General features: G+C 38.2%; 3 protein-coding genes across 5 annotated transcripts; 2 read left to right on the top strand and 1 right to left on the bottom strand.

Moving 5' to 3' along the window:
- Positions 1-332: 332 nt before the first annotated feature.
- On the bottom strand, positions 333-3620 carry LOC117608584 (peptidylprolyl isomerase domain and WD repeat-containing protein 1). 3 transcript variants are annotated; one of them, XM_034333934.2, is made up of 8 exons: positions 3485-3620; positions 2818-2920; positions 2535-2731; positions 2274-2467; positions 1853-2190; positions 1599-1788; positions 947-1519; positions 333-866 (listed from the first exon to the last, which is right to left on the bottom strand). In XM_034333934.2, exons 1-8 carry the CDS (start codon positions 3618-3620, stop codon positions 723-725), a joined length of 1875 nt encoding a protein of 624 aa, XP_034189825.2. In that variant the 3' UTR covers positions 333-722. The 3 variants fall into 3 exon arrangements, with proteins under 3 accessions (XP_034189825.2, XP_034189826.2, XP_034189827.2); XM_034333935.2 differs by lacking the exon at positions 3485-3620 and adding an exon at positions 3043-3213 and having other exon boundaries at positions 334-866; XM_034333936.2 differs by lacking the exon at positions 3485-3620 and adding an exon at positions 3089-3213 and having other exon boundaries at positions 335-866.
- Positions 3621-3634: 14 nt separating this feature from the next.
- Positions 3635-5836, top strand: RagA-B (Ras-related GTP binding A/B). Its single transcript, XM_034333954.2, has 6 exons — positions 3635-3774; positions 3871-3970; positions 4045-4429; positions 4502-4717; positions 4795-4910; positions 4975-5836. The coding sequence occupies exons 1-6, from the start codon at positions 3763-3765 to the stop codon at positions 5064-5066; spliced, it is 921 nt and encodes a 306-aa protein (XP_034189845.1). The 5' UTR covers positions 3635-3762; the 3' UTR covers positions 5067-5836.
- A 140-nt stretch (positions 5837-5976) lies between these two features.
- Positions 5977-10127, top strand: CAHbeta (carbonic anhydrase beta). The gene is made up of 5 exons (XM_034333958.2): positions 5977-6219; positions 6739-6823; positions 6888-7075; positions 7149-7340; positions 7425-10127. Exons 1-5 carry the CDS (start codon positions 6127-6129, stop codon positions 7632-7634), a joined length of 768 nt encoding a protein of 255 aa, XP_034189849.1. The 5' UTR covers positions 5977-6126; the 3' UTR covers positions 7635-10127.
- The last annotated feature ends 11121 nt before the right edge of the window (positions 10128-21248 follow it).

Below are 21248 nucleotides of genomic sequence, written 5' to 3'. Positions count from 1 at the left end.
TACTAAATTGTAAATTTCTGAACCGGATCCGGATATCACGTGGCTAAGAAACTAATGGCGTTAGGCGGCAGTTTATTGGAATTTGACTTTCAATAATATTTCCAATCGTTTGATAAATATTTCGAAATTATCTATTTTTCCTATAATCATTATAATGCATCCAATAAAGAACAAGAGTACCTATCAAAAATTAATGCTACAAATAGCTAGCTTTCTGCCACAAAAATTGCGTCCTGTCTTTTTACATCCTACAGGTTGAATTTTACCAAGCAAGTTTTATTAAAAGACTTCATATAATATTGATAATCCTTTAATTAATAGGACCTACCACGGTATTTTTTTGGGGACCAACTTTTAAGTGGTGTTTAGTAATTGCAGGAATAGGAGATATTAATAGACCTCCAAATACGATTTCTTTGTATCAAACTGCAAGTCTTATGCTCACAGGTGCTATATGGTCCAGGTATCTTGTTTTCAATAATTATAAATTTTATATAAATAATTTACGTCAATTAGTAGTTATTTATCTGTTAGATATTCATTGGTAATTATCCCAAAGAACTATAATCTATTAAGTGTAAACGCGTTTACCAGCATGACCGGAATGTATAATTTTATACGAGGACTTTTGTATCAATTGAAGCATAGAGCCGAATAATAAATAATGTACATACAAATATATATTATAAAAAAGATTTACAAACGTTCATGGTTTTATTTATTTATTTCACGGTTACGCTGACTATTCGTATATCGTCATAAGGTTTATCAGTTTTTGGATTTGTTTTTACTTGACTAATGTTCTGTACAACTTCCATCCCCTTTACTACTCTGCCAAATACAGTATGTTTGTTGTCCAACCATGGCTAAAAAGTTATAAAAATGTTATGTCAGCCGATATACAGGATATAATAAAAATGTTACACTAAGCTCTCCCCTAACTTACAGTTGGTGTCAAAGTAATGAAAAACTGGCTGCCATTTGTATTTGGTCCAGCATTGGCCATACTTAAAGTGTACGGTCTATCATGTTTTAAGTGTGGCCTAAATTCATCCTCAAATTCACCTCCCCATATACTTTCTCCACCAGTACCAGTACCAGTAGGATCACCAGTCTGAATCATGAATCCCTTAATTACTCTATGAAATATGTGTCCATTGAAATAACCATTCTTTGCATGGACACAGAAATTCTCCACCGTTTTCGGAACGTCTTTCCCGAAAAGATTCAGGTGAATATCTCCAAAAGCTGTATGAACAATAGCAGTATCGTATATCTTTTGTACATTAGTAGTTTCTGTAGATGAAATAATGTCTTCTTTCGATGGTCTTTCATTGAAAACATCTCTATCACATTCTTGACTTTTAGTATCTTCTGGTTCTCTTCTTGTAAACATATAAAACCTATTCTTTTTGTAAGCTGTACAAAAGAGAGTTGGATCTGGACGATTCATTTCTAATGTGGGATTCTCTGAAGCTTCCATTTCTACAGTTACAGCAGCGGATTTTCTAGTTTTTCCCTGTGAATATTTCAATCATAATAAATAAAAAATGAAACACGAATTAGAACGTGTTAAAGATATAGAAATACATAAGTACCTGAAATAAAGCGAGTTGCATAGGACGAATATTTTCAGGTTTTCCCATAATTTTGATACATCGATTTGTGTATAAATTTACAAGTTTTACACCTAACATCGTACTATATAAAATCATATAACCAGATTCATCAAAAACTATATTTCCTAAATTTGTTTCTGTCTTGTCTAATTCTCTTTCTACTGCCATTCTGAAAATCATAATAGTAGTTTAGTCGTTTTAGTTATTTAATATATATATTTAAATAACATTACCTTCGTCCAAACTCCATATTTGGTAGTTGTTGTGTCGTTTGTTGCAATTCAGTAAATCTTTGTAACGTTTCGTCAAATACTCTATACAATTTTCCAGTACGAAAATTAAAGACTCTAACTTTTCTGTCTCCACTGAGAGAAGCAAATTTTTTGCCATCCGGCGATACCGCTAAACCACACGGGTAGGTTTTATTTTTTGCAAATTCAAACAGATCAGTATCCAGTTTGGAATCAAATGACACACATTTAGGAAATTTATATTCCATTTTCGGTCCTGTCCAGTATTCTAAAATGCCTGCTTTGTCCACAGAAATACATGTTTCATATACAGGATTGTACTGTCAACAATTAACATTTATATAGAAACAAATTTATATAAAAGAACTGATAAAACTATAATAGTAATATTAATTTTTCTTACTTTCATAGCAACAACAGGTTTAGTGTGTAGTTTTTCAAACACATGTAATGGTATACTAGTTCCCTGTCCATCATAAATAAAGATTTTATTTGATTCTTGAGCAGAAACTGCTATAGCAGGTATTGCATCACCAGGGGAATATACCCACTCGCAGCAAAGTGGTACAAAATTTAGCTTTATCATATTGATCATATCTTAAATAAAATTATTCTGATTAATATACAGATCAATTTAAAATAGATTCATCAAGAAAATACTTACCAAAATTAATGACGTCAAAAATTTTCATTGTTTTATCTAAACTGACTGTACATGCATGAACTCCATTACAACTAGCTGCCATAGATTGTATAGTCGTTAAATGTGCACGAAAATGTTTGACAAATTCTATAAGCTCTTCTTGTTTTTTCCAAAATTTAACATGGCCATCACAACTAGCAGTTAATACAAAATTTGATCTGTAATGATAAAAACCAAAGATTATTTTAAGATTACTTTTATCTTGAAGTATTAAAGTTTATTACAAATGTTAATAAATACTAACTTTGTTACCACAATATGAGTAATTACATCTCTATGCATGTATGATTTCTCATAACACTCGCAACATGGTAAATTGTCTGTGTATACTTGTTCATATTCCAAAACTGAAACAAAAAATTTAAAGTTAGTTCATATCCTTTCCATAACAATGTTAAAATTCTATACCCTACAGGAGAATAATACTTGAATAACATTCAAATGTTAAGAAAAATTTGGAGGAATGAACCTTTGTGCTTTTTTTGAGGTGCAGCTTCTGAAGGTAATGGACCTACCCAATCTTCATCATTGTCACTTTCATGCTCTCTTTTAATATTTGACATTGTTATAAAAACAGAAAAAAGTTTACCAAATTATATTACAGACGTGTTTTGAATACAATTTGTATGTACATACATATAACCAACGTGATTTTTCTACTTCATCTTTCTGTGGCGCTTCGGTAGTTGATAATATGTGTGAAGTTAACTGCTAGCAGATTATAATTATATGGCAAAAAAGTAAAGAATAATCATAATTTCTGTATCACAAGCAATCACAAGACTGTTTACTGTTGAAAGAGTCATCATTTACATTAAAACCAACTGATACTCTTGTATGCACCAAAACATTTCTAACATGTATCTGATACTGTTTAATAATCGATGAATAGGTTATTGTATTTCACTTACATTCCCTATATAAAGTTGTATTATGTTTATGATTCATCAAATGCTGTAGAATAACCTCGATATGAAATTTGACATTTGACCACGTACTCGACGTATGTGAATGATATACTGCTATCACAAAAGCAGTGGAAGTCATTTGATTACATGACTATATTATACTATTTAATGGTTTGTTATAGGACAGATCATCTACTCTACCAATAATTTGTAACAAGTTAAAGAAATAATTATTTAAATTAATTTTACATCAATTTTAAGTTTAATATTCTCAAGTCAAAATGAAGAAGAAGGTATGTAGATTTTTGTATTTATATAACATTTTACTTTCTTATATCAAATCATCTGTTTTACTTACTGATGTAATATTAATATAAATGATATTTTAGGTGCTGTTAATGGGTAAAAGTGGCTCAGGGAAAACAAGTATGCGTAGCATAATATTTGCCAATTACATTGCTCGTGATACTCGTCGTCTTGGAGCAACAAGTTAATATTAGTTTCATTATTTCATTGAATATTATTGTTAAAATTAAATACTTATTCAATGGTATCTCTTACAGTTGATGTAGAACACAGTCATGTTCGATTTCTTGGTAACTTGGTGCTGAATCTTTGGGATTGTGGTGGTCAAGAAGCATTTATGGAAAATTATTTTGCATCACAGCGTGACAATATATTTAGAAATGTAGAAGTTTTGATATATGTTTTTGATGTTGAATCAAGAGAATTGGATAAAGATATGCATTACTATCAAAGTTGCTTAGAGGCAATATTGCAAAATAGTCCAGAAGCAAAAATATTCTGTTTAGTACATAAAATGGATTTAGTACAAGAAGATCAACGAGATATAATATTTAGAGAGAGAGAAGAAGATTTGAAAAGACTTAGTAAGCCACTTGAATGTACTTGTTTTAGAACCAGTATATGGGATGAAACATTATACCGGTATGCTATTATTAATATATGATAATTTCAGTTCATATTATTTCAAGGTTTCACATAAATTATTATATTTAGGGCCTGGTCTTCAATTGTATACATGTTGATCCCTAATGTAAAAGAGCTTGAACAAAGTTTGCAACAATTTACAAACATTATTGATGCAGATGAAGTACTCTTGTTTGAAAGAGCAACGTTTTTAGTAATTAGTTATTGTCAAAGGCAACATCATAGGGATGTGCATCGATTTGAAAAAGTGTCGAATATAATAAAACAGTTTAAATTAAGTTGCAGGTAAATTTTAAGAAAAGTACTAATTATAATTTAGATCAATTATAATTTGCAAATATATTTACAAATCATACTTTCAGCAAATTAGCAGCTCAGTTTCAAAGCATGGAAGTTAGAAATACAAATTTCGCAGCCTTTATCGATGTATTTACGTCAAATACATACGTAATGGTTATTATGTCGGATCCCGCTATTCGTAAGTGTTTGTAACTTAAATCTTTCTTTTTAAAAGCACTGACATTTTTTTCATATTGTTTCAGCATCAGCAGCAACGTTAATTAATATCCGTAATGCACGAAAACATTTCGAGAAACTGGAGCGTGCTAGTCAAAGCTCAGCATTAAGTAGATAGAAATCAGCTCGACCCAGGCGCGTTGTCACCCGGGTCCAAACTATTAATCATTATTAAATTAAATAATTTCTCTTCAGAAGGAAGCCAGCAGATTGAAAATGCAGTTGCATGAGAACTTTCGTTTTCTACTAATCAAACTGAATTAATTTTTGTTAATGAAGTAATAATTTCAGTATACAATTTTTAACATACCATTATTAATAGTACAAGATCCTTAAGATAACTCGTATTATTTTCCAGAAGAAAAATTTCAATTCCTTCTAATTTTCTTAATACAAAACCTCAACGAATACATACGTAAAATTATTGATAAGTATGTACGCTAATGGTGAATGACAGAAATAAATTCCCGCTGACTTGAAATTGTGCGCTATTGATATTGTACTGGGTGAACATATATTATTGTTTATTCATGGTAAATACTCTTTTGGTTATTAGATAACATATGGTTTCTTTTCCTGATTCTACATACGTTATTATGTCTTGTTTCTGTATAGCAATTATTCTAATCTGTTATAAAAAGATCTATTTTCCTACATTACATTCATATAATAATAATAACAATAATAATAATGTATTTTATAATATATATGTTGTATCATAATACTTAGATTCTCTTGCAACATCAATAAAATAAATTGATCGTGATTATTTTCTTGAATTGCGATGGTATTCATATTGGATTATATACTATAACTTGTACAAAGTTTTGATTCTATGGAACCTTTTACGCAAAAAAGACAGATATTAAATTTATATAAGTTTATTTAGTCTTATTTACTAAGAAAAAATGAAAGAAAAAAGATATTGAATAATAATTGCTTAAATATGTATCGGTAATTTGTATTTTTTATCTGTACAAATAAACATGAAACAAAATTATAGAAAAAAAAATTTTTTTATATAGTGTTTCAATAAAGAGATACGATAATTATGTAATATCTACTTAATCTGTTCTTGTAAGATAAATGAATTTCAAATTGCCGCCTTAATAATGGCGGTCGTGTATTGTCATCATTGCAGGTGATAAAGCCTAGTCAAAGTGTCTATAAACACAATTATGGATAGAATAATCAAAGGAATAATACAGTATAGAAAATGGCATAGGGAAGGGATGGTGAAACAATTTCAAAAAGTTCGAGATCATCCCGAGGTATGTTAAACTTATTTTCCTAAGTTCTTTCTTATCAGCTTATAGACATTTTTTGTGGCACTTTCACGTGTTAATATATATTAATAATTTATGTATATCAAGTGGAAAACTATTTGTAACAGTATTTTGTATATTAATTATAATAAAGTATAGTTAAATTCAATCAAAAATATTCTTTTTATATGTTGCATTAATATTTACTGTAAAAAAGGACACTTCTTTTTTTTCTATGATCTTACCACGTCCTTGAACTAAAGTGTCGCTAATAAGAAAAATGGAATGCACACGTGTATTTTATAGCGCGAAATGCAAATAAATTTAAGAATTCTTTCATCGATTAAATCAATTTAATTATTTATTTTATATGTATTTGAATTTATATTGCATATCTATATGTATATGTATGTATATATTGAATATTACTAACTTATAATAAAATGATATTTACTTCAAATCTGTATTAATTATTACATTAACACTTACAAACTTAATTAATTTGTATTTTTATTTTTATCACAGCCGAAAGCAGTATTTTTTACATGCATGGATTCTCGGATGATTCCAACTAGGTTTACGGAAACAAACGTTGGAGACATGTTTGTCGGTATGTTTAAATATTTCATTTGCTCAATTTTTTTCTTTTTTATCGTGAAATTTATATTTTTCAGTCAGAAATGCCGGTAACATTATTCCTCATCCTCAACATTTTGTAGACGAATTAACAATGTGCGAACCAGCGGCTTTAGAACTTGGTTGTGTGGTAAACGACATAAGGCATATTATAGTATGCGGGCATAGCGATTGCAAAGCTATGAATTTATTGTACGCGTTACGAGACGAAGAATTCGCATCCAAAGTATGCATTTGATAGTATCGTATGACTTTATTTTTCATTTTTTCAATCTATTTATGGTAATTGTGATGTGTAGGTGAACAGGAGGATATCGCCATTAAGAGCATGGCTATGCGCGCACGCTAGTAGCAGTTTAGCGAAGTTTCAACAACTCGAAATCAGTGGCTTCGATCAGCCGATACTTTTTCAAGCTGAAACGCCATTACGGAAGTTCGTGGCCTATATCGATCCCGAAAATAAGTTCGCCATAGAGGATAAATTATCTCAAGTTAGTCAAAGTATAATTAGCAAATGTAAAAGACGAACTTATTTGAAAACGTATAAACATACATAATGTCTGTTTCAATTTCAGGTAAATACTTTGCAGCAATTGCAAAACATAGCTTCTTATGGGTTTTTGAAGAAGCGCCTGGAGAGGCACGATTTACACATTCACGCTCTGTGGTTCGATATTTATACCGGTGATATTTATTACTTTAGTCGGGCTAATAAAAGATTCGTTGAAATAAACGAATTAACCGAAACGCCTTTACTTGGAGAAATTAAGAAATACTATTCATAAATTATTTTATGCTTAACACGTTCGTCATCAGTATTTTATTTTATATGGGAAGTCGACGTCGTTATACATACGCGAGGCTGGTAGCGAACGAGTTAAGCAGTAGTTTTCATCAAGGAGGAATTTCAACATTTCGTGGATTAAGACTGAATAACGTCTGAGGACGTTTGATCGTAGAATAATTAGATTCTCGTTCAGTCGAAGATCTTTATAATGTACCTGGATACGAAAGCAACAAACTCTCGCCTTCTTTTTCTATTGAGATTCATGACCATGAATAAAGGAAGATTATTGTTATATTATTGATAAATATTTATACTTCACGTCGATATATAGATGGTTTAAAACACATTATTATTTATATAGAAATTCGCACATAGCATGTGTTCATATAAAGATATAAGGATGCCTGGATAAAATGATTTTTTTCGATGAATATATTATAATGGTAAAATATTTTTTATATCGTTATATGTTACGTACGATTTTCATGTATGTATATGTATATTTTTTTAACATTTTATAAAAATTGTGTATATACTGAAAGTAACTTATATGTACTTACTACGGTAATAGTAAAAAATACATATTTCTTGTTATTGGGATGTTCGCTTTGATTCATTTAACGATCCACTTGGTTTCTCAGCGATCTGGTTCGGTATACTTTTACGCTTGAATCGCGCAAAGTTTGAAGTCGAGGTATAAGGAGTCGGAGGACGTACCGTACTGACGAATGGATGCTTTCGTGGCCAGGCGAACTAGAGCGTGCCACTCCCGAAAGAGAAAGCAAAACAACGAACTAAGGTGCAGAATTAGGATGATGGTAAATATGGTATCGGACGTTCAAGTCGATACGTTCAGACACAGTACGATTCAAACAATGCGAATGTAACTTATGCTATTTGCGATTGGAATTCTTTTCTAGTATCCTTCCTATCTACTCTTGAATTCTTATAAAACATATATGTCTGAAAATGTCACAATGGTAAAAGAAAACAGTTCCTAATTAAGGAATATAAAACGTCCAGGTAGTTTGGTAACTCAGGGAACTGAATGCAAATTTGCAATTTCTCCTTTTAGTTCCATAATTCAATATATACATAAAACTTGCATAAATCGTTCGGAGAAGTATGTCTTCTATAATTTACGAGTAACATCGCATCCACAAGCGTGTTACGAGTCACGAATACAATTCGTGAATGCCTGTAAGTTAGACGCGAAAAATGGCTCGAGTTGCTCACGCTTTTCAGTATGTTTCACGGTAAAAGTGAAGAGGATTTTGCTTCTGTGTCTAGGGGAATCGTCGAGTTGGTCCGGTTAGGCCGGTCTACCGAGTGTGACGAGCACCTATACCGCGGTTTGCCGAGCAACCGGAAGGTGGGGAGATCCAAGAATTTCCTTGGTCTCACAGGAGACACCGCGTCTCTTTCCATCGATGTGTCTCGCACCCCACGAATCACCGTTGGCACACTGGCCTGAATCACACCGGGGTATCTATGACAGTGGCAACAGGTGTGCGTACGTGTATTAAAAAGTAAAATCATCCTGCATTTTATTCTTCTCATCGTAAGTGAGATTTAGAGCGAGACATATTTTATGCGACCAGCGTTTTGTTCATCTACGAGCGAGTGATTATTTAATATCGTATTCATAGATAACCGTAACGTTCAATCGAACTGCTGTTACAGACGATGCAAAGGGGATGGCGCAATAGCGGGCATAAGGCATTCGGCAGATTTCCTTTTGAAAACCTGTCGAGACACAATGACGGTATCGCAACAAACGTTTTAAACCGTGCACAGCGGCGAGTTTCCGCGGAGAATGCCGCATTCGAATTGGATTCGGTTACGAAATTCAGGTGCACGGTAGTCTTCCGGACCGTTTACCTGGATGGATGAACAATGTTGTTTACAGCTGAGGATTGCGTAGTTTTGCGGGCCAAGGGTCGAATTACCGAGTTTACCGAAGCCGCGGGGGTCGAAGCAGGAAGTCAAAGGCGAGAATCGACAGCTTTTCAACCCTCCGTTCACCGCAATTCTACCGCGCACCTCGCTTCCGCCTTCCTGTCTACTCTACGTTAAGTGCCGGAACGGGGTTCATTGAAAATTTCGGTGAAATATTGCTCGGCAACTTTGTTTTTAAATATTTTCTATAAATCCATTTCGATAACGTAGAGCGTACGAATTTCGGCTCGGCTGGATAATTAATTACACGGATACGACTTAGTTAATTTTTCTATGGTCAACGAGCGTTCCTTGCCACGAAACAGTGCTCGTATAAGAATAAGGTTTCGGAAAAATATACGACCGTAACGAAGTAGTAATGCCACCGGGGGCTGTAGCGTGTTATGCTTCGGCACACACCACTGGCCACGCACTCTTTTTCTTCGATCGGTCTAAAACGAAAGAACAAAAAGAAAAGAGAGGAAAAAAGGAAGCAGAGATCGGTGCGAAATCGTGACATCGTCACCATCTCTCATTACACTTCGATTGATAGATCCGTTTGAAAATTTCGCGAAAAGCATTTTTTTTTTTTTTGAAGTCAACGATTCGCCTTTCTCAATAATCGCAATCGCATTCCTTCTTTTTTTTTCTTTCTTCCTTTTTCTCAGCTGAGTCATTGATTATCCAGCCTTTCGATGTATACGCTGATATTGCGTAAACGCCTTAATTTATTTCCTTTATTAAGTATACTAGATTTTGAGTTTCTGCTAAAAGATTAGCGAAGTGAAGTTTTGCAAGTTCGACGTTGCTAAATACCCTATCCTGTTCTTTTTATTCTATGTTCCGTAAAATATGCAAAAATTGTTGAATTTGTATAAATGAAAATTTCAAGCATGATAATGTTACGTTAAAAAAGGAACAGCGTGTTTCTTCGTTATTCGACCCATTTATCTTTCTTGCTTGTACGTTTCGAAAGGTGTTCGATTAATCAATCAAAGAACACTGTGTTAAGAAATCAATCATCCATTTAAATATCCTAAGATTCACAATAATGTATAATATCAGAAAATGCAATAATAAACGAGTTATTTTCAAACCGTTCGACTTAATTTGTTTAAATCCCTGAACCAAGCGTGTCAAAATCAAAATCAAGATTATAAACCATAAATTTTCACGACGGTTTACGCATCCTATTACTTTAATTGGTCTCAAGAAATCGGATAGAAGGAGAAGATTCTTTTCTCGGTGGCTGGTCGAGCCAGAATCCTTACGTGTCCGTGTTCCCGTTTCGAAGCCTTGTGTTTCGTGCTCGAGTAAAAGTGAGTCCCAGATAAACGGTATGTAATGCCGTAAATATATCTCGTAACACACGAAAAAAAAAAAAAAAAAAAAAAGAAAAGAAAAAACGTGGTTCCGTGAATTGTTCGTGACGAACCGAAGGGGTGAAAAACGAGAAAAAGAATATCTAATTAGGTGGAGTACAGGATGAGCCTGGTCCTTTTGCCAAAAATGATTAAACTAGAAATAGATATTTAAATGAAAATGCAATATGCAATTTAATTAATTATTTTTTCTATCTGGCTCATCCTGGACAAAATTTTAACTACGCCAATGGGTATGAACTATCGTTTGCTCTTTTCTTCCTCCTTCGGATACTATTAATGCGCATCGTTGGATTTAGGTCGAGGAAGTCACGAGTGGTGCGAGTTTGACACAATTTTCTCTGCTCGTCCGGTCGAATGTCAAGGTGTAGGTCTTCGTCATCGGGTCTCGCGTGTGTGTCCTATTCGCCGTCTCGAAATGCCCGAAATTCTAAGCACGACCGTTAGGCTAACGTTTAACTGTATAATCGTGGCGCAACTTGTACGAAAAAGAAACTTCTATCTTTCTTCGTCTGTTCCTCTAGCGATCTCGCTTCGCCCTTCGGCGAATTAATGAGCTCAACATCGTGGATACCCGTGTCAGAAATCGTTTCACGACTCCTCAGTAGAGTAGTAGGTCCCTTCTGTTAACCCTTTCGTGACCGAATTAATTATTTAAGAAATTCTGACACGAATCGACGACACCGCGATGTAATAATATATTTACCGCGGATACGGGTGTTCCTATTGTACATAGAATATTTTATATCGTCGAAGCATGATGCGTAAGTAACTCGATATTGCATCAACGAAATCACTCGGCAAAGGGGAAAATAGAAGCGGTGATTTTGAGAAAAAAGGCGAACGAAAGGAACGATCGTGACCAATCGTCCAGGTCGGTGCCCAATTCCTCGGTAGCGTAGATAAGTAGGTATCCTCGAGTGCTCTCAGCAACTCTAGAACCAGGTTTTTCTAAGCGTTTAAGTAAGATTTTTGCGCTCCGATTTTATATAACGTCGTTCCCTTGTAACCGCCACACGTTGCGCCACGGTATCGCGTAAAATATGCTCGTTCGCTTTGCTATCCGCGACCATATCCACCTTGGCTACCTTACATTTACGGACCGATTCGAATAAAAATCGTTGCGAATATACTGGATGGTTGTTACTCTATCGTCGTTGATGTCCTCTCGCGTGTTAGCTAAGCGTGCAAGTGAAAGCACAAGTTAGAAGAATTACGGGGACGGCACGAAATCGACGAAAGGATTAACGCCGTTTCCTTGAATGATCAAACTTGACATCGTTTTACACTTCGACTGGCGCGTTATCTTATTTTTAATTACCCTTCGATTACCCTCCTTTTTTTTTTTTTCAGCAACCGTAACCCTTTGGCGAAACACGTTCGAAAGATGTTTCATAACAATCGGACTGTTCACCGGTAGAGTCATGGCACGGCACATTCGTGGGTTCGTTGCACTGTCTGTTGTTGCAACATTTTATAATTAGGCCGTAGCTACGCCGCCGTTACGTTCTGCGAGTGCCGGGCAAAAATAGACGATATCATTGGGGGACATTCGACACACCGCGCCGCCGTGAATTGGCCAATTGCCGATCTACAACAAATACGATCATTTTTCCTTGCCGGGAACCGAAGCGAAACGATCAGCGGAGTCCTTCGTTAGTTCGCAACGTTCCATACCGCAAGGACTTATCAAGGACGTTCTACATATTTAGAAAGAAAAAAGCAAAAAAAAATGAAAAAATAAAAGTTCACTTAAATTACCATTCTATTCCATCTCCGTTGCGTTAGCTGAAAAATAATCATCTTCTTTTGTTAAGACATCGATACGCGATCATGATCGTAGAGATCATAGAGAAATCAACTTCCGATCGATCTAATCTCTTCTCCTCCCCTTGACTGATAAAGGGACACGAACCGGTAGACGCGTGTACCGGTGCGTAGGTCGTCGCTGCGTGAGCGTACAAGTTCAAGAACAATGGCACTTCACGATCTGTATAATGTAGGTACAATTTTGCCAGCCTACAGTGGCGGCTTATTGTGGCGGCGGCGGTGGTAGTGGGCAGCTCTCGTACCACTGACCTACAAACACACTTACCTATGTTATACTATGCTGCTATATACACTGCTGTTCAAAAGTATCGAGCATATAATAGTTACAAATTAGACATGATTTTCAATAGAATTATTCGAATCTCCGTTTCAAAATACATTGACGGTATGTTTCTAACGAAACCATAGTAAGCATTATTAAAGAGGTCTGATTAATTGAAAAACAAGAGGAGTATTCGAAACTTTTGAACAACATTGTACGGTAATGTCGTTATACCTTTAATGCCGGTACACACGCGTTTCCGCTTGGTAAGGCGCTTGTATACGTCGTCCTTGGAAGATTTACTCGCGGACCTGATCGCACTCCTGATGGGGCTTCGCGAATTTTTCATTCGGACCTGTGGACCGAAAGTAGTCTTACATCAGTAGGGAGATTTATAATAATTAAATGGAAAATTTGGAAAAATATTTACAGAGTATCTATAAAGAACAATAGGAGCTTATAATGGTATAGGATAAACGGAAATTCATATTTCAGTAAACTAGCGCGAAGAAACACGAATCCGTGAAGATAAATTACCGCGTAACTGTTCCAACAGAAAATGGACGCGTTCTATACTCCCGCGTTTTACTCTCAATCTCGATTGACCCACTTGGTAAACAGGACAAACTGGAAGAGCAAGGCTGGGGTCCTGCATAACACGAAGAAAGAGAAGGCCGATTCGACTCGACGCTTTTTTTTCTTCTTTTTTTTTTTTTACTATCGTCGCGAATCGCCAAGACGAGGATGAGGCAGGAGACAGGAAGCAACGAGACGGAAGAGGAAACTCGTGTTTAAAATCTTAGCCAATTCGTTATCGCAGCCACGGGTTTGGATACCGCGACCCACTCTTGGTTTCTGATGCCAAACAAACTGGAAACAATCTCCTTCCTTTCCGTCTTCTCTTCTTCCCGAACGTTCAGTTTGTGCTCCAATTGACCCGGCTACCGAGAACAAAAGCTTAGTCTATCCTGATAAATCGCCAACCGGATATAATCGCGCGCGACGTGGCTGAGCACGGAGAGAATTAAAAAGACGGCACGAGAGATCGGTAGTCGTGTACATACGCAATTATGCCAGTGTACAAGTTTCGAAATAAATTGTTAATTTTCGATGAATTTTACGTACAATAATTAGTCGCCTCCGACGAGACACTTTGTTCTCGTTTCCTTTCGCAATGCCGTTCGTTCTACATCGAGTTAACGTGATAATTAATAAAAAGCGAAAAAAAAAAAAAAAGAAAAACCTACGCTCGATCCTCTGCTTCTTTTATCGTGGAATTTAGGACACTTTTTTGCCGACGATACTTGATAAAAAGACTTTACGATACAAACTTATTTTTACGATCCAGCAACTGTACATACCAGAATCAAACTAGTCGTCCTTGTTCCGTCTTTCTTCATTTATTTTATGAACTCAGTCATCCCAGGACCATGCCTTTTTAAACAGCTCTATTTTTGAATAAACACAAGGTGAAATTTAATACCGCCTAGATTCATGAACCCTTACCTAGTTAATTTTGGAAATTTTCGAAATCGGGATGGTGGTCGACTCGATTGCGTGTAACACACCGTTGTGCCCAAATTTCTCCCCCCCCCCCCCCCCCCCCCCCCCCCCCTCCCTTCTGTATACCGAAATCCGGAACCTCGTTTTGGTGTACGGGGGCCGCTACACTCCACGGAATGTCCTCATTTTTTTCGGGGGGCCTCGGGGCTTCGAGGGCCGCGTGACTTCCTCAACGTAAGAACCGGGAAGCAAGATGTATCTACGCGTCTCGTCCCTTCCGAAATTTTGTCTACGTGTTCTGCCACTACTATTTTATTTTTCCCGTTCGCTGCCGAACCTGATCGAACCATCAGGTGTCGCTAAAGAACGGCTGTTAGACAGGTGTTACAATCCCATTACTCAAAGGATACAATTTTTCTTAATCCGATTACCATTTCAAATTTGCACGCGATAAGTCGATCCGGCACGCGGTACCGAATGAGCGGTCATACATCTTCGAGAAGTAACGACGAAAGGAATTGTTGAAAATAAAAAAGGAAGCAATACGCTTCGCGCATATTTATGTAACGATAGCAATGGCTCTGTACCGAGGCAGCGTGTAACGGCAATGCGAGTAAGTTTCCTCGTAAGTTCGTGTAACATCCGTGTCGTTCGCCACCCAGGTTACTATCTATCCCCTCTGCCTCTTCTTCTTCTTCTTCTTCTTCTTACTATCATCACGCATGTACACTATCACGTACACCTGGCTACGTGTAGCCACGTGTGCGTCACACTTAACGCCTATCTCTAGTGATGGACGAATGTGGTAAGGATAGAGCTCGATGTGTTCGACGCGTATACCACGAAGAAGTTTCACTCGGTTGTTCGCTTCGACTCCGATTTCTCGGTGTATCGTGTACTTACGTATATACGAGCAGCTGTTTTAATCGGAGAACGGCCAGCCAAGTCCTTGGCAAGGCCGATCAAGACATCATCGCCTTTTTCCAATTAGCACACTTCTGGTAATCGGTTCCTACGAACGGACAAACGAATAGCTGTCATTTAACTAAAATTAGTTCTTCTTTCCCTTCGTGAAATTCGGATGGAACTTACGCGATATTGTTTATTACGCTGTGGAATAGGAGTTTGAAAATACCGCAGACTGTGAAAGGGAAGAGCGGTTTCGATTTTGGAAATTTATGACACCTGGGACCTGGGCGCACCTTGTATTAGCAGGCACTGGTCAAAATTCAATTGGCTACGTGCACAGCTTCCTGGCTGTCGTAAAATCCGATGAAAGGATGCTCGGTGGCCACATCTAGGCCCACAGACAGTTTTCAGCCGATTTACTACGGTCAAGTTTTACAACGGTACCCTGCCGTTTCTCGCCCCCGCGTAATAGGTACAATCTTTTTGCATTGTTTAAATGAAAAATCAGCGAATCTAAATTTAAAAATGAAAATAATAAAAATTACTCCGCGCGCGATAAATGATCTTATGAAAAAATTGATAGCTTCAAATTTTACCCAAAAAATTGTTCCCAGGAAATTGGGGGTATCTGCGATAGTAATCTGCGAAGTACGCAAAAGTGTACTTTTTACGACGTTTTATGACATTATTCGAAGAAGCACATTATCCCCTGGTCAAGGTCTCGAGATGCATTCTGTCAGGTGTAGGTACCGGGCAGTTAATGGTTGTCCAGTGGCCACATCGAGGGCCACAAAACCGTTCATCCTCGCAAAACCACCGTAAATTTTCAGTCGCGTTTACTCTGGAAAACCGAAATCTTCTTCTGTCCTGTCGGCCAAGAATCGTCGCAAGATTTAAGTGTCATCGAGATCCGTGGAATTATTTACAACCAGATGTTTCAAACTACCTGAACGAAATTCATCTGAAACGGAAGTTGGACCATTTTATTCGAACTTCCTCGAACGTTACAGTTTCTAACAAAAGACGCCTGTTCAATTCCTCCGAGAAATGAAAATCTTCGCCTAGCTCATAGAATACAATTACTTAAAGCACCGTTCACACATGATCGTTTCGCAGACGTCGGTCTACGTGTGCGAACCTACTTTCTTAGCGTAATAAATTTTTGATATCTCCTCGTAACGATCGATGGTCCATCGGTGTCGACTTTCTTCCACGCATAAGTGCCGCGATTAAATGACGATGCGTGTTTCTTGAAAACAAAATCTAGTGTCAACGAAGAATTTATATACGGTTCAGATCTTTGTCCGCCAAGTCTGAGGGTTGGTCCACTTTCGTAGGAGAAGCACAATTGAGATGGCAGTGCTAGACGTCCACGGTGGCATCGCGAATTCGTGTTTGGTGTTTCGAAAGAATTGAAAAGACCGTGCCGAATGTCGCATGGCAAAATATTTTAGGTCGCGTAGCATGGAAACTGTGACCGTAAGAAATCGCGTCTCGCAATATTTAGACTCGTACTACTTGCAACGGGCGGCCGAGCGACGCGACGCCGACGGCCGATTATTCACGCACCTTTTCTTCCCGCCATTTTTCGGCCTGCACCCGGAAGAGGATTCCTTTCGGGTCGTTGGACCAACAATAAAGGAAGTCTTGCTGAGTTTCACAGTTCAACATTTTCCTTGTCCTCTCCTTGTCTACGTGGAAAACTTCCGGGTGGTCTGGAAACGCATTTTCCTTCCAATTATAATTCGCGATCTCGCGATCTTTACATTTCAAGTCATCTAATTGCGAGCTTCTTTTTGCAAATCAAGAAACAACGTTGATTTGTTCGACCTCTGCGAGTTTTATTACCTTCCACCTTGAAGTGCGTGCGAAGTGTCGGTTGAATCGTTTTAAACGACCACCCGAGTCGCCTCGATTTCTGTAATTGTTTCCTTATGGGGTCCTTGTTACGAGCAATGACACGAGGCCGACTGAATTGTTCAAATTAAAAACTATCCTTCGTGGATTTTTACAGAAGATAATAATCTATGTTCAACATACATTTTTTATCTGGAAGTTGGAACGCGATGACCCAGAAATAGGAAGACTGTTGGATCTAATTCCTCTTCTTTTAGGGAAGTTCATAAAATATGGCACGCTTCCTTCACTATTTAAACAAGGGTCGTTACGGGAAAACACGAAGAATTGCGTTAACACCTCGTAACATGTGGAGGAGCAATATTTTGAGAGACCTTTCCAAAGAACGAGACAAAATGAAGGTAAATATTTGGAGGCAGCCGGTCACGCGTGCCATTCTCGACGCGTGACCATTGTAAATTATGAAAGATTCGTAATAAATCTTTGACACACGTGTTTCTTCTCGGTGCCTGCCACGTTCCGGGTCATATTGCTCACGTGTCCATCCATTGCCACTTTGTACCCAAATTCGTCCTCTCATCAACGACCAACGTTGCAGGTAAGCATCGAAGAAACAGCTGTTTTAGTCGCGTGAAAAATAATTACTGAACAGCAGAATTTTTATTATATCATTCTGGACACGGTTTCTAATTATGAATAGAAAATTTAATTAATAATTCACATCTTCGTATATTAAAAATAAGATTAATTAATAGGATTTTGGTATTTATACGTGTTCGTTCATTGAATTGTCGAGAAAGGTTGGCGTACTGCTGGGACGCCCCCAGAACGTAAGGGTGGCAAAATATTTTGACAGCGCCACCTCGAGACACCCCGAGCGTAGAAAATTTATGGCACCGGGGGTTAAGGTTGCCTGAGATCGGTACAACCTTCCGAGCATCATTTCGTACCGTTAGAATTTGCGATTTTATTGCTACCAATAAATACGTCCTTGCGCTGCCGTTTTCCTGACTTTTACAGACAATCACGAGTGATCCTTACTTATGCCCTCTTTTCAGAGACAATTCTTGCGTCGATCCTTTAAGCAGGACCTTGAAGAGAACCTTCTTCCTTGCCATTAGAATAAATCAAAACGCACAACAATTTCGTATTTCGCGATTGAAATTCATCATTCGGAATCTTTTAATCGTAAGATCAATATAATCGATAACCGATCGCTCCCAAGGCGTTAATGAAAATCTCCTCGATGGATAGAAAACGTCGGCTCCCATTGTAATTTCAATCGGTACTGAATCTTCGGATAAGTCTCTCACGGTTCACATACTTTAAAATAAACTTGCAAACAATTAGGTCGATCTGGTTAGCGATCTTCGCTAAGGAGGAACGCGGTCGAGTGGTACCACTAGTCGCAACAACGAAAGTGTAACCGACTTGTGCCACGAAGTGGGGCCTTAGAATCGAGGGAAAAAGAGGGGCCCCCGATGTAACGAGCATCGTAGCTGGTTACATTGCGTCAAAGAAAAATGCCCTCACCGACGGTTGCCAACCGTTTGGGGGGCGGCGACGGACCGCTTCGACGCCTAATTAATCGAAAGTTATACAACAATTATTATGACGCAAATCGCTGCGATCCGTGGCGAGTGCGACTGTTATGCGGTGCCTCGGCCGTATTGCAATCACCGTGGCTAATTAAAAGTTCGATTCGAGGAGGATCATGGCAACGGAGAATCGCGAATGCGTTAACAGGGATACTTTCAAAAATGTACGCATATTTTTGGGCAACCGACCGTCGCGTCGTAAAGTAACGAATTGTACCGGGTAAACGGCGGGATTAGGTTTTAACTTCGGGAGAAAAAAATTTGTTGACCCAAGATCCTTTCGTCACCTGGAGTTCTATCGTCGAGGACCGTGTCGATAGGTCGGTTTACTGTATTTTGCAAACTAGCGGTAACCTGTATTTTTTCTTCAACATTCCCGAAAGTCCCGTTTTTCATCTGCCCGAAAACGGACACGATTGTCACGGATTTGTAGGGTAACTGTAAAAGGGTTTCCCGTTCAAGGGTTACATTTTTTTTTTTTACACAATCGACATTCGCATACCTGGTTGTACATTTTACTGCCTTTAAGAAACGGATGGACTTTGGCGTAATTTCGAGTTGCGTGTAAAAAATTTTTCCTTCCCCTGTAATCCGAATTTCTGATGTAATTTTTAACTCGAAATAAAAATATATCGTCCTAACTGAAGAAGCGTACGAAAGGGTACGCGTGCATGCGCTTTTACTTGTTTCCCTGCCCGTTCGCTTGCGGGCAGTTGCGTGTGTGTTTCTCTGTGGATGTGCCCAGGTGAAGGTAAAAAAAAAAAAATTACAAAATTCGGGTCTCCAATTAAATTCAAAACTCGTGCACCGACGAGCCGTAGTAAACGCGAATTCCTCGTTGACCAATTCACGTTAAACCCTCATCTCTATCTCTGTTTAAATCTTGATAGTATTTCTATAATGCAACAAGTTCGTTAAACGCGTCTACTTTACATTCATTAATCATAACCCGAGTCTTAATATCGAAAGAATCGTAATTGAATTTGGCACCACCACCGGTTACGGTTCGGCCAATATAATGCCGGGTCAAAATTGACCCGATGCTGGTTGGTGGAGGGTTAATAACCGTCGATAGAGGATCCACGAAATATCGTGCAGGTGATGGAAGAAGAGCAGTGAGAGGAAAAAGAGGTGGAGGAGGAGGTGGAGGAGGAGGAGGAGAATGAGAATCTGGGGGTAGGAGTTAGTTGAAGGTGGGGGGTCCACGGTACCCCCGGCTCGGTACGCAAGGAGGCCTGTCGAAGTAGGGGCCCCTGTCGGTCGGTACCGCGTAAGACCCCTCGCAGTAAGGGCCCACAGGCCATCCAGTTCGTTTCTTCCTCGCCTACTTTTAGGAATTAGTCGCATCTCGTCCGGCGCCAGGCGAGCGAGGCCTCTCTCTTATTCCTACGATCGACAAGGCCTCCCTCCTCTCTTTCTTTCTCTCTTTCTCTCTCTTCCTCTCTCTGTCTCTCTACCTCCCCGTCTCACTCCCTCTCTCTCCCTTCTTTCACTCTCCTTTACCTATCTCTCTCTCTTTCTCTCTCTTTGTCTATCATTCTTTCTTCCTATCCGTCCACACGACTTCGACCTTATCAACCGGAACGTCTACGAACAAGTCTACGAAGAGTGGTGTTCGGAACCGGAAGAAGCGTTCGACGTCCTCGTTGGACGAAATTTTCTCGCGACAAGTGATCGTGACCGGCGGAAAGCGTCGGTGAGCCAACACTGTGTACACACGATATTGCTCACGATTCGGCTAGCGGACGAGATCGTAAAATAAAAAAAAAAAAAAAAAAAAAAAAAAAAAAATAAGTAAGGAAAGGTGGACAGGAGTAGCCGATGAAGTGTACCGGGAGGCTGATGAACGATCGACAGTGTTCGCGGTGGCAACGGAGGACACTGGGGACAAGGTCAAGGACCCTGTTCCACGGCAATTCCACTTCCTGATCGACGCTGAAATTCGTCCGTCGCGACGCGAGATCGGTCGTGGAAGGACGCCAGGGCCGGAAGCGAGGCAGAACGCGCTCGGATACTCGAGAAACAGAAGAAAAGGAAGACCGCAGTGAAAGTTTCGTGGTCCTATCTTGGCTTCCGGTTTTCTCGATCGATCTATCAGTGCGTGTATCGATAGACAGAACTTATTCGGTGATCTTGTGACCCCTCCACCTTTCGTCGTTTCCTTTTTTTTTTTTTCTTCCTATTTTTCAAAAGGAATACATTTTTCTTCGGCTCTTTTACACCATTCCCTCGGTGTTCCGCCGTGAGAGGTGAATCTTGTACAAAGTGATCTTGTAATAATCGACGAGAAGGAAACGGATCCACGGGTGAACAGTGTCTCGTTCTGTGAATAG

Source organism: Osmia lignaria, chromosome 2 (assembly GCF_051020975.1).
Source record: "Osmia lignaria lignaria isolate PbOS001 chromosome 2, iyOsmLign1, whole genome shotgun sequence".
NCBI lineage: Eukaryota > Metazoa > Arthropoda > Insecta > Hymenoptera > Megachilidae > Osmia > Osmia lignaria.
Note: the sequence above shows the minus strand (reverse complement) of the source record. Positions and strands in the feature narration are given on the sequence as shown.